The following is a 12,315-nucleotide window of genomic DNA, read 5'->3' as shown; positions in this document are numbered from 1 at the left end:
CAGATATTAGCTTAAAAAGGCAAATATCGGCATCAGCAGATATCAAAATTTCTGCCGATATTTACATCTGATATTTTTCCTGTGTATTTCAGCATATATTGACTGTAAATTTTGTCCATATATACCAATAAATTAGTGGAGTTTTAGTCTGAACAAACAGACATATGTCAGGTGAGGTCTTTTTCTTTATTTATCCTCATTCTTGAAATTTGAAGTTGTTTTTTAAGGACTAAAATTGCCTCCTTGGTCATCCTTAAACCTTTAAATGTCCAAAAGGACCAACATTTTTTGTTCAAAAAGGGTATTTAAATATCGGTATCGATGTCGGTATTGGCTAAAATGAATATGTAAATATTGGCATATAAGATGTCAGCAAAAATCCAATATCGTACATCCCTAGTTTTTAACTTAAGTCAATAGAGGATAACATAGTAATAGTTAGCATCGCGGCTAAATGGGTTTACAGATGCTAACGTGGTTAATTTAAGTCAATAGAGATTAGTAAAGCGAAAATTAGTATTGCGCACAAACCTACTTTTAGTACATGAACACTTTTAGCATAACCTTTCCGGGCTTATTTCAGAAAGGTAAGCACCAAAGCTATCCAAAACATCCACTATTTAGCTGGAGTTAGCTGAGTCACTGAAACAATGAATAGCACATTAGCATGCAGACTGGTACCAGGCCTCAGACCGTGGTAATGTGACGACGTTCTCTCCCTTTTCAATACACTAATCTGCCATTACTGCTACTTAACATGTTCATTTGACTTTCCAACTGGGATGAAACACAAATATGGAAACACAATATCACTTTTGTTTGATCACAATCATTATTATAGCTGATTCTTTTTCATATAGATTTGTGATACAAATGCATCATTTATCAGACATATCAACCAAACTTGTCTCCTAATCTGTTGCTACATATACATACTATTTACATACTATTTATTGCATGAGTCCATTTTGAAAAATGTCTTCAATAACAGTTTGTCGGTAAATGAAAAAATATTTTTATCATCATTTTACATTTACGAAAAGGATCTGAAGGTCAGCTTGCCATGAATATTGAGCACTATCATTTCTTTTCATTAATTCAGATTACTCTTGCATCAGTTTTTGCATTTATAGCACCACTTAAGAATTTTATAGTTTTTTGATCTATCCCATTATTCATCAGTTATATATGGACAGAAAAATCATTTGATTTGCAGTGTTTATCCTGTGGAATTCCTGCAAGTAGTTTTGAATTTTTATGAGTTGTTTATGTAACTTTTACTTTATGTTAATAATAAATGAAAAAAAAAAATATTCTGATAACATAGAATGTGAATATTCAGTGAAACATGGACATGAAGTGACCTGGTTTCAGTTTCCAATTAATTGGATCCATCTTAGAATCTTCATGCCCGCCTCTGGCATCAGTTCTTACATCACTCAGCTTCTCAAGGTCCTTCAGTGCAAATAAAATGTTTCTGTAGCCTTTCCCAGATCTGTGCCTGTCAACAATCCAGTCACTGCAGCTCTGCAGCTCTGTAGGCTGCTCCTTTGACCAGATGGCTTTTTTTTTGAGCTGGTATTATGGCCATCTCAGAAAAGACCAGAGTAATTGAGGAACCTGAGCTACATTTACAGTGTTGCAAGGGGTCTGATATTTCAGATTTTTTTTTATTTTTCATAAATTTACAAGAGATTTCTTAAATCCTAATTTCACTTTGTCATTATGGGGTACTAAGTGTTGATTATTTCAAAGACTGTAGCATAAAGATGGAGCAGAACAAAACTGAAGGGGTCAGAATACTGAGTGCCATTTATATACTGTTGCAGTTTACACATAGTTAAGATTTTTTTGTTAGTCAATCTGTGCTGTGAGATCTTACAAAAGTTCTTACCATGTTTCAAAGGTGCAGTGTCTAAAATTGTATAAATGAGAAATAGGCTTATTCTAGATATAATAATTTTTACATACTCAGATGATTAAACAGTAATTTTGGCCAATTTATTTATGTTTCAAGTTTGATATTTTAAATATCTTCTAAGAATAGTAAAACAACTGCTTAATATGGTTCTTGTAAGTTATAAAATTGTATAAGTTTCTTACTTCAAGAAATTTACATAGATCTTGTATCTAGTTTGCCTGCCATGTATATTACTTACAAACTTCAGATAAAAGATGTAGGGATTTAGTAAAATCTTTCTATATCTTTTCCATATGGGAGTTCTTCCATGGGACAACACATGTTCCAGAGCAAATAGTTAAAAGATTTCTTTGCTGGAGGAGTCTAACACAAAAAGAGAACAAAGAGTATTTTATTCCTCTACCGAATAATGTTGAGAGAGATTAAATAGTTACTGAGGAAGTTCGAGAAAAAATGCTATAAACACTGCCAAAATGTAAGAAATAGGGTTATCAGGTGTGTATTCTTGGTGTGCCTTAAAACTACTGGACAACCTCCAAAAATGGCAACTTCAGAGTATTAAATCTTCTCCTGTAAAAAGGATAAAGCATACATGGACAAGCACACACAAAGACAGTGCTGTTAAACAGTAATAGTATAACAGTTGTGGTATAACAAAACACGAACAACATCATAGGGGTGAATACTTTTGCAAGGCTCTGTACCTGGCCTCAAAATGTTGAACCTTAAGAGACTGTGTTTTCCTGCAAAATCGAAGACTTTCAAAAGATTCATTTTTCAGTCAAACTCCAAAGCAAATTTCCTGTCATGTACACAGCTTAACAAGATCTTAGGGGATAATGTGTTTTTTGATTGCTGTCAAATGCAAGTGAAACGATCCAAGCTTTGGCGTATGTACTTTCCATGTGATGACAAGAAATACACAAAATAAATTCAAGGTTGTAGTGTTGTTTTATTAGAAATAATGGTGACTGTACTGCATTATATAAAAGCACAGGGTCAGTTGAAGAGTGCTCTATGTTGTTTAATGGTGAAAAATTTAATGGTGAATTTTGAATAAACATGAACATTTTTAAGTATTGCATAAAAACAACGGTGGTGTTGAAGTTTTAGAGTAATCCAAATGTACTTTTTTTTTAAACACTGTTTTTTGCTGCTTTTTACCCATTTCCACATTCTTGACCCTTTTAGTTACTTTCTGCTTGTTTTTACCACTCCTTTTCAGCCCTTTTTTGGATCAATTTCTGTTGCTGCTTATCAATTTTCCCACCTTTAACCCTTTGCTGCCACTTTTTGCCACTTTTTTGCCTCTTTTAACAATTATTCAATCATTTTCTACAAAGTTTTCTCGGTTTTTTGTCCTTTTTTCTGGCATCCTGTCATTTGTGCACATTGTGGCCTAGCTGTGAGGTCTGGCATTACTAATCGTTTAGTTCAGTGTCTCCATCCACATTCTTAACATCACTAATAAAACAGTAATTCTGTTTTAAGAAAAGAGGTTAACATTTTTAACAGCACAAATAAGTAAAAAACCTTGTTGCTTCAGGTTTAAGTTTGGCTGGGCCCTTTATCCCCCCCTTATGGACAGCACCATCTATCCAAACAAGTGATGAGTGTTTAAAACATACAATGCAATATTAGACTTTTTATGATGTATGTTTTGCTTGTTTTTTTTTTTTTTAGTAAATATCATATTTCCTTTTTGATCTTATTTGTTATTTTTTTGCTTTATGCCTTATCTTTTTTCTCTTGGTTTTATAAATGCTTTGTTTCCAGCTGTAAAGCACACTGAATTGCTTTACGTAATAGTAAGTAGCAGATGCAGGGACTGTTGCATGTCTGTGTGGAAAAATGCTGAATAAAACTTGAAAAATGTGTCCCTCTGGAGCTCTCCTGATGTGGTTGCTGCTCAGACCTCTCTGGCCCTGATAAAGGCCTACATGGCTGAAACATGCTCTCATGTGTTTATGGATCTGATGAGTTAAAACCTTTTCCTTTTTTTAATTTAAATTTTCTGTGGAGTGACGAGGCAAAAGTTGAACTTTTTGGAAGGTGTGCATCTTGTTACATCTGGAGTAAAAACTGCTAAAACAAAACTATTACAGATTCTTTGATACTAGGAAAGGTTGTCAGCTTCAGTGCATTTATTTTACTACAATTAAGGTCCACAATAAGTGCATTATTTGTTTTAATCACATGCTTTATTGTCCTTTTGAGCACACTTTACTTTAGTCAACACTATCAGATAAGAATGGGACAACATTCCTCTCCTGAAACTCCAGCAGCTGCTCTCCTCACTCCCCAGTGTTGCTGCCATCAAATTCAAAATGACGTTATATTTGTATGAAATGATAAAATGTCTGCTTCAACATCTGATATGTTGTTTACATTCTACTATGGCCTGTTGTCAGAGTTTTGACTTTAATCTCAGAACTGGAAAAAGAAAGTAGAATCTCAATTTATTCAATAGCACTTATCCTTTCCTGTACATTGTCTATCAATTCAACACACCCCACTGTTATTAAAAATAAAAAACTACATGTGTGAGCACTGTAATAAAATACTTCCCGCCAAAAAACACACAGACGCTAAGAACTTTATGTGACACATTTTAATTTATAATTCTAGGGTTATAAGCACAACCAAAACAACAATATAAAACTTGAAGATTTACAACAAAAGTTCTGTGGAACCAGAAGAGAGAACATATCTGTCAAAGAATCTAATGGCAAGAGATTCTTCTCTAAATTTATATGACCCAACTGTAGCTTTAAAGTGAAAAGCCTTAAAATTCACCTTTTCCCCCACATTCACATGATGAATATTTTTCCTCTTATGTCACACTACATAGAAGTTCACTTCCTGCTTTCAGCTTTATCATTAACTGAGAAGACCATGGATGTGTTAGTGAAGTGAGGGGACGGAAATTAAATATATAACTTACCTTACTGTTTAAAAACTGTTAGCAATGAGCTGGCATTCAACTACTACTTGGGTAACATTTCCATTTGTTATGTTGGTGCAGTTATTTTAGCTAGGAATATGGCTGGTAAACTATCAAATATGCAATTTCAAATTCAAAGCAAAGTAGGAGTCCCTTACGGTATTATCTGGTGAAGAACTTACTTGAAAACATGTGAGGAAACAGCAGCAGACAGTTAGCAGCTAGCTTATTTTATCATGAGATGGGAATTCAAATTTGTTTTTAGGCTCAGTTCAGACCAAAGATTTGTGATGAGCTGAAACTTGTGACGGGAGTTACTTTGAGAGCAACATTACTCACAGTAACTCTATTATAAATGATGTATTTCTTAAGTTACAGCATAATAAAACTGTCTATACAGTAGGGACTGAACTGAACATTCACGTTTCTGGCAGTTTTTGTTTTCCTGTGATAATGCGTAACATTTATATCATACAAGGATGCACAAGAGTGATTACTACTCATTGTTATCACCATCGTAGCATGGAAGTGCAATGAAATGACACATATAAACACAAACATGCTTTTCTGAACAAAGATGTCTGCTAAGAATAAGTTATTTTCCAAGTTAAGCTCCTAAAGTATAGATACAATAGATATAAACAGATATAAGCATTTCCAGAATTCACAGAATGAATATGAATATTCTGTTTTGAACAAATGTTTGGTGGTGTTTATAGCCTTTCAAAATAAGATTCCCTTTTCCTTTTACACGTTTATCTGCGTGCAACACCCTGAAATCAGCCGTCTGTAACTTAAGCTGAATGGCAAGCAGCATCATAAGATGCCTTGATACAAGCAGAGACGGCCTGATTCAGACAGCTGCAACCTTCACAAGCCAAACTCTCAAATATCTCTGCATATCGCAAACCTCGGTCTGAACTGGGCTTTAAATTCAGTAATTCAGTAATGCTAGGTAAGCAGTTGTTGTATGTTAACGTTATCTGATGTACGACTAGAATGACACATCAAAAATACTTTACCTTGTAATGAGCCTGATGTCCCCTTAAATTTTACAATCCATTGTCTTGTCAGTTGCTGATAAGAAAACCTGGGATTACAGTTCAACGTCTGAACTTTTCACAATGTGAGTGACATCTCAGGAAAAACGGCCTTCATGGGAACAAGTGAGAGTGATGAACAGCTAGGAAAAGTTAAACCAAGTGCAGGCCATTAAGATCCCTGAATACCTTCACGGTAAACAGAGGTTCCAGTGTCGTTCGTTTGGAAACACCTGAGCGAGCCTCAGGCAGCAGCTGATGGTGGGCTCATAAAACACAGAGTCTGGATCCTCAGTCTCCACTTGTCTGTCACTTCTGGTCTTTGGCGAAGAGGAAGAGAAGAGTGAAGGTTTAGGGCCTCTAACCAGAGTTCTCTTTGTCACACAGCCCATATGTATGAGGCCCTGTAGGAGGATGGGAAGGATTATTAACAGACAACTATTTAAAGTTTTGCTTCTATAAGCACATCTGCCAGTGAAGTTCTGAAATACACAACCTAATGTACTGCTTCTCTAAAGCACCAAGAAAATAATTTCAGAAGTAAATATGGATTTTTTTTTTTGAAGAAATAGCTCTGAAAGTATGAACTTTTACAAGAAAACACAAGATTTTTTTCCTCTTTTGAACTGAATGAGCCTAGCTGTGATCATTACAGAAGCTACTTTAAATTCAGTATTTGTTTTAGTCTTTACATTAAAATGTTATTTTCAATCCAGTTTTTAGAAGAATAAAAGTTCTTGCACTTTAGTCTTCACTTTAAGTCAAGACACTTATTGTCTTTGAAGTAATTTAACGAGCCAAACTGTAAAATTAAAATAAATGTAAAATAGTCAAACTGTCTAACATACTGTCTAGCACTAACATTTAAGTCTCCTTTTAATCCCCTTGATGAAAACTAAACTTTCAGTACTTTTGGTCTGAGTTTTAATCATCAAAGATCTATCTTTAGCTAGTCCTATAGCCTATTCGCACAGGATTAGGATTACTTTGGGACTTCTGGTAATTTGTGTGTTTTTAATGCTGTGCGAATTGACCATGTCTGAAATTTGCAGAGTAAAAATGTTTAAAACTATGACAAAAAATATTTGCCTACTGCCTTTTTTTCAAAGAAAAAAAGACTAGACTAGTGAAAGACTAGACCAAGACTAGCTAAAAACAGATATTTGATAGAAAGTAAGTTTAGTTTTTGTCAAGGAGTCTAAAACCAGACAAAAATGTTTGTGCTGGACTGTTGGACATGCAGTGCTATGATATTTAACAGAAAAGTCTGGCTACAGAGTGTTCATCCCTGAGGGCCACTTTCACAGACTGTTTATCTGAGATGGTATATCTCAGAATAGAAATACAAGCTATACTTTCAAAACTAAAATCAGATTAAACTTCCATTTAGGGTTAGGGTACTAGCTAGGATACCAAAAGTTAAAAGTCAAGAACTTGACCTGCAAAATCTGATTTACAAAACGTTTAATAAAGCTGAGTAACCAGGAAAAAAGCTTGTCCACCGTAAAAACCCTCTAAGACAGCCGATGTAGATTATGTAGCTCTGTTAGCTGCATAAGCTATGTAGATAAGTTGCTAATGTAGCTAACGTAGCTAAGTAGGTACATAGGTAGCAAAGCTACGCAAAGCTCACAAAGCACCCTTGAAGTTATGCATCTACATTATCTGTGCAGCTCAGTCAGGTTTAGCTCTGTTTGCTAAAGCTCACTAAGCCAGAGCTATGTAGATAACAGGGCTAGGTAGCTAATATAGCTATGTATTTAACAAAGCTAAAGTTTAGCTCACAAAGCAGCTTTGAAGCTATGTGTCTACGCTATCTGCCACTGTTTGTGGCTACTACTACTTCTGAAAGGGGTCTATAAATAATTTGAGATTAGACCTCTGATCTTCTTCTTTAATTTATTTATGACATTTTTTTTAGTCTGTAATGTTTGTAATTTTGTTATTTCATGGATGTAACTGCCAGACTTTGTTAATAAATAAAGTTGAATTAAAAAAAATATCTTAAACTGGAAATATGTTGTACTGGCAAATCACAGCACTTCCTTTCTGAGATAAACAACGTCTCAGAGAAACGGTCGGTGAGAGTGGACGTCAGAGATGTGCAGTCTGCAGCCAGACCCTTCTCTGATGTTTCTCAACTGTGAATATAATCCATCAAAACACAAGCAGAGATGAAGTAAGAAAGTATTTCAGCTTTTCTTGAGTATATGTTAGAGCAATTGAAATAGTGACAGTGCAATAATGAGTGTGTTACATATATATTTCTTAAAAAAAAATAAATAAAAAAATGCCTTGACTAAAAATGAAGACTAAATATTAAGACTCGGTTAAATTTTTTAAAAGTTTTAGTCATACCTAGACTAAAACTATTAAAGACTAGAAAAGTACTCGGAGAGCGCAGACCTCACTAAGATGTGAGTAAATTGTGATTTTCTTTTACCTCCACCAGATCTACCACTGCCACTGGCTGCAGCAGATCTTTGTAATGTTCCACCAGTGACCTCTGAGTGAGTCCAGGCCGGTACATGATGTGGTAGAGAATACCTTCCAGCATGCCCTTACACACCGTCCGGTTCAGGGTCCCGTCAACCATTCGCCACGGGCGGCTGATGAAACTTATATTTTCATTGCTGTGAGGATGAAATGTTTTTGATTAACACAGAAGGTAAACTTGGGTCGGAAAAGGTATGATTAAATACATGCACATTTATTTAGTGTGTACTTACTCGTCATAGACAGCAGCTGCTCCTTCTTTGGTGCTATCACCTTCATCCTTTTCATCGTTTATACTGCCCCTCCTGGCTTTCAGCCTTCTCCTTTTTCCCAATTTTTCCTCAGCATCCATCTTCTCCTGTCCTACATCCTCCTCTCCTTTCTCTTCAGGCTGCATCTCCTTTCCTCCCTCCTCTTCTTCATTCAACACTTCCTCTCCATTTTCCTTATCCGCACTCTCTTTTTGGTTCTCGATCTGTTCTTCCTCATTTATTTGATCTCTTGTCACATCACTGGAAACCACCTCGACCTCTTCCTTGTCCTCGCCCTCTTGTCTCTCCACGGCTAGTTTTTTTGCAGGTGGTTCCTCCTTCTCGCGCCGCGTTCCTCGCCGGCATCTCTTGCGCATGAAGGGGAAGTTGTGCTGCCTCTGCAGGAAAGTGAGTTTGTCTGATGTGGCTTGTGACTGGTACCACTGTTTGGAGTTTAGAGTCAGCAGCCATGGCTCAGCGTGCTGCATGAGAACCCAGCGGACACCGAAACTCCCAACTTTAACCACCTGGCCTTCTTCTTGTAGGTCCTGAAGAGAAAACAGAAGAACATTAGGGGATTTTTCCTGAACTTGTCAAAAGCTAACAGCTGCACGACTAAAGAGTAATGACTGGAGGTAGATCTGTTCAGCCTGGACACACGTCTCTTTTGTGTAAACTGTATGAATTGACAACATAATCTTGCATGAAATGCTTTTTATCCGCCTGAAAAGCACTTTGAATTGCCTGATAATAATGTCTGGTGAAACAATGCCATAAATCCTATATGAACAAATACACCAGGATTTTAGCTTTGTATTTCACAATAAAAGCACATTACCTTCAGATACTGCTGCAGGTTCCTGGTGCGCCCATCCTGCGGCTCCTGCAGGTGTAGGTGAGACACCTGGAGATCCTGCATATCAGCACCATTCTCACCAGCTTCATTTAAGCTCTGTCTGATCTGAGCACAGGCCTCTATGTCCTGTGGTGTGTATCCTCTCTGCTCCGTCAAATGGTTCTCACACTCGATCACATCAGATTGAGAGGGGGTGAAGGAGGAGTGGATGGACTGGGTAAGGCTGGAGGGCACCAGTGACGGACCATATTTAAACAAGTTTAACTGAGGAGAGTCTGTAACTGAGGGGACAAAAGAGTCAGAGTAGTTTTTATGCAGATGACGCAGTGTTTCCCATGTCTTCTGGGTGGTTTTACTTACTCTCATTAATGAAGATGTTGTGAGCTGGTGTGCTGCGTAGCTGCAACCTCACATTACACGACTCGAGAACGATGTTGTCGGTGGTGTTCAGCCTACGGAGTTTGACTAAAAACAACAGAACAAAACAACAGCTTTACAACTTCAAGCAATCCAAAAACTTGCATTTTTAACTACAGATTGGAAAAATTCCCTGATCAGTTATTTATTGAAGTGAAACTCCTTGATAAAATTTCTCTCTCTTTTTTAAACTGTTTTAATACATTTGTATTTCTACATATATCTCAGAATAGAACACAAGCTATACTTTCAAAATAAAATCAGATTAAACTTCCATTTACCTGGTTTACAAAGCATTTAATAAAGCGTAGTAAACGGGAAAAGGCTTGTCCACCATAAAAACACTAACACATCCAATGTAGATTATGTAGCTCTGTTAGCTGTGCAAGCTAGGTAGATAAGTAGCTATGTAGCTAAGGTAGCTACATAGTTAGCAAAGCTAAAGCTAAGCTCCCAAAGTACCCTTGAAGCTATGTATCTAAGTTACTTGCGTAGCTAAGTCAGCTTTGGCTACATCTGTTTAAGCTTACGTTGTTAGAGCAAACTCAGCTATAGCTAAGCTCCTAAAGCAGCTGCCGGTATGTAAGCTATGTAGGTAATGTAGCTAAAGCTAAGCTCCTAAAGCAGCTGCTGGCACATAAGCTATGTACCTATGTAGCTTTAGCTAGTTTTCTAAAGTTCACATTGCAAAAGCTACCTTAGCAACAATGGCTTATGTAGTGAATTTAATTATGTAGCAAATGTAACTATGTTAGCTTTAGCTAAAGCTAATAAAGCTAAGCAAGCCACCGTTTGTGTAACTACTTCCAAAACAGGTCTATCTATAACTCCCCTCTCTCTCTTTTTTTTTTATACATTTGTATTTCAGTAAACAAGGTTTGGCAGTTTAAATAATCTACATCAGTGGTTCAAACCTGGTCTAGCCATAGGGCCCACCAACAGGTCCTCCTTAATGTAAAACTAAGACATAAACTTCCAAACATTTTCAACCTTTAAAACTAATTTAATGAAAAAATATGCAGTTTGGACCCTTGATAAAGCAAAACATTTGACTGAAAAAAGGTTCTGGACAAACCTTCAGGAGGAGGACATGGAAACACCCTGACATTGTCTTTTGTTATTGTTTTAATTGAGAGCCCCCTGCTGGTGGAATTTGTATACTGTGCATATATGTAGCAGTGAGACAGATTTTGTGATATGCAGAAAGCACCCATCAAACAAAGAAAAGTAAATCAAACCGTACCTATGCCAGGACTGCAGTATCCTTTCATCATCAGGTAGTTTGTATGAGATGCTTGATGTGCTTTCACCTCCAGTTTTTTTCTCCCCTCACACTCCTCACCATCTTCATCGTCGTCATCCTCTTCCTCTAGAGCTGCCAAACTAAAGAATCATATATTCAATCACTGATCATTAACAATGAACAAAACAAATGTCAAAAAAGGGCTTCATAGGCTTCTTTGACTTTTTGACTGTAAGTCGAGCCCTTCTCTGAGCACCTTTTAGTCAAAGCTACCCATAACAGCTGAAAACCTACCTAATTCTTTGAGCTTGGCACTTTTAATAATTCAAAGTAAACTTCAAATCTTTGCCCACGTCTCATTTAAATTACAAGTCTACGCAACTCTGAATTTGGAAAATCTGCCTTCAGATTTAATGCTACTAAAATGTTGAGAAACCCTTCAGTATCTCTGGGAAAATTTAAGTTGATGACATCAAATCCTTTCACTACAGTGTGTAATTGCTTTAACTGAGAGGCATCTTTTCTTGGTTTGTTTTAAGTGTGTCTTTTTGTATCTCAGTGGCATGAAAAATGAGGGAAACCTCAATGGTTTTTGACACTCAGATAAATAAATAAAGATCTCAAGTCATCCTCAGGATGCACTGGGGTGTATTAACGTTTTGATATCATATTACCCAGAAATTCTCAAGTGGGGTATAAACAGGACCTAAGAAAAGTTGAGCCCCCTAAAGGATCCACATGAAAAAAATGGGATGTGTTTCTTTAAAGAATAACACAAAATTCAATTAAATTTAAAAATCAATCCAATCAGAATAGCTTTGCCAAGAAACCTTTGTATAAACTATTAACTAAGTGCCATCTAACATTACCATATCATCAAATGTTGGCAGTCTCAGAGCAGACAAAGCCCCTAATTTCTGAGTTTTTCTCAACTTCAGTCCAGTCTATTCATCCATGATTAAATGTGTTTTTCTAAGATTATTTCTTGAGCTTTTTGCCCTTATACCTATAGAACAAGCAAGAACGCAGAGACCAGAAACCAACCTCGCGACCAGTGCATTGAGGATTACAGCCTCTGTATATGGGCGCCTGCTCTACCAATTCTGCTAAACCAGAAATTATTCACCTGGGAAAATCCCTAGCAGAA

At 36.5% G+C, this 12,315-nt stretch overlaps 1 protein-coding gene across 1 annotated transcript in view; it reads right to left on the bottom strand.

The window, feature by feature from the left end:
* Positions 1-4,528: 4,528 nt before the first annotated feature.
* Positions 4,529-12,315, bottom strand: part of LOC121508452 (general transcription factor 3C polypeptide 1-like) — a 28,328-nt gene continuing 20,541 nt past the window's right edge. Inside the window, exons 35-40 of the mRNA XM_041785317.1 lie at positions 11,169-11,308; positions 9,869-9,973; positions 9,491-9,789; positions 8,635-9,200; positions 8,349-8,538; positions 4,529-6,309 (exon numbers count right to left, since the gene is read on the bottom strand). Coding sequence (XP_041641251.1) covers positions 6,097-6,309; positions 8,349-8,538; positions 8,635-9,200; positions 9,491-9,789; positions 9,869-9,973; positions 11,169-11,308 — 1,513 coding nt within the window. The 3' untranslated portion in view covers positions 4,529-6,096. The remainder of the gene's footprint in view (positions 6,310-8,348; positions 8,539-8,634; positions 9,201-9,490; positions 9,790-9,868; positions 9,974-11,168; positions 11,309-12,315) is intronic.

The sequence above is a fragment of the Cheilinus undulatus genome, linkage group 4, assembly GCF_018320785.1.
Source record: "Cheilinus undulatus linkage group 4, ASM1832078v1, whole genome shotgun sequence".
NCBI classification, from domain to species: Eukaryota; Metazoa; Chordata; class Actinopteri; order Labriformes; family Labridae; genus Cheilinus; species Cheilinus undulatus.
Note: the sequence above shows the minus strand (reverse complement) of the source record. Positions and strands in the feature narration are given on the sequence as shown.